Source organism: Orycteropus afer, unplaced genomic scaffold (assembly GCF_000298275.1).
Source record: "Orycteropus afer afer isolate SDZICR_OR568_19922 unplaced genomic scaffold, OryAfe1.0 scaffold00558, whole genome shotgun sequence".
Lineage (NCBI taxonomy): Eukaryota > Metazoa > Chordata > Mammalia > Tubulidentata > Orycteropodidae > Orycteropus > Orycteropus afer.
Genome location: NW_006922145.1, coordinates 631,309 through 632,648, shown reverse-complemented (window position 1 = coordinate 632,648; position 1,340 = coordinate 631,309). Strand labels below are relative to the sequence as shown.

At 40.1% G+C, this 1,340-nt stretch overlaps 1 protein-coding gene across 1 annotated transcript in view; it reads left to right on the top strand.

Moving 5' to 3' along the window:
• The window catches only part of BRCA2 (BRCA2 DNA repair associated), a 101,088-nt gene that overhangs the window by 24,506 nt on the left and 75,242 nt on the right, over positions 1 to 1,340 (top strand). The window contains 2 exon segments of the mRNA XM_007955959.1: positions 31 to 142; positions 1,135 to 1,184. Of these exon segments, the coding sequence (XP_007954150.1) occupies positions 31 to 142; positions 1,135 to 1,184 (162 nt within the window).

Here is a 1,340-nt window from a genome sequence, read left to right as displayed (position 1 = left end):
TATATATTTAATAAACTCTTTTATTTCCAGGCTCAGACACCAAAACGTATTTCTGAGAGTCTGGGAGCTGAGGTGGACCCAGAGATGTCTTGGTCAAGTTCTTTGGCCACCCCACCAACCCTGAGTTCTACTGTGCTGATAGGTAATGCTAGCAAATGGGTGTGTTGTGGAGAAAAGATAGGGGATGTTGAGACTCTGTCCTCACCAATACTTCTAGAGATATTTTTAACAGGGAAGTGGGAAAATAAAATCTTAGATAATACGGCCTTTGATAAATGTGTTAGTATTGCAGAATAATTTTATTTCACGTGGATAGGGTGAATTATAAGTACAGGAAGTGGTGTCCTGTAGGGTCAGGCATTGTTCAGTGTTGCATCTGTTATCTAGATGAGCTTTCCAGATACTCCTTTACCTGCATGTGAGCGTGCAGGAGCTGATATAGCAGTGGACGTGTGGGTTGTGTTCAAAGCTTGTTTTACCTACAGATGTGTGTGTGTGTGTGTGTGTGTGTATATATACATGTGAGTGTTTATATATATCAATGTATATATGGGTTTTACTCAAAGCTTAAGTTTAAATTAATTAATTTATACCCAGATGACCATTTAATTTTTTTTTAATTATTATTATTTTTTTTTGTTCTAGCAAACATGTAGACCATTTTGATTCCTCTCTTACAGGGAGTGAAATCACTTTCTTTTGCGATGCAGATGAAATAAGATCAGTAGGCACATTGTGAAGAATAAGCGTTCAGCACGTGCTGTGCCTTAGACAGCTTTGTTGTCTAAAGCGGTGCTGGCATCTGCCAAGCGTTAGCAACATCTGCTCTTTCAAGGTCATGGTGGACAGTGCTGCCTTGAAGTCCAGATCCCTGAGCACTGCTCTTAGAGCCTTGGGAGTCACACTCAGGAGCTGCGTGCAGCTCATCCACAGTGTTAACTGACCCTCCCCAGATTCTGAACTCTGTTCAGTTCGCTTTGTTTCAGGCGTGTCATTTAATCCACCCTGACGTCTTTCTTCTGACATCTAACCAAAAAATATATACTTGCTTATGGCACTTAGTAAGTTTTGGCAGTAACTTTATGTGGAATGTACAATCCAGTTCCGGTAAATGGGACTTTTTTTTTTAAACAGGCAGAGATGAAGAACCGATAGACCCCGCATTTCCTAATGACTCCCCTGCTGTAAGTCAACGGGACACATTGAGCATGCTGTTGAAATTGCTTAGAAGTTTAGATCACCTTGATGAATTACTCATCTTGCGTTTTCCAGTTCCTACTTCATGATTTATCATAGCCTTTGACGGAGTCTCTAAACCTGCTCTTTTTTTTTTTTTTTTT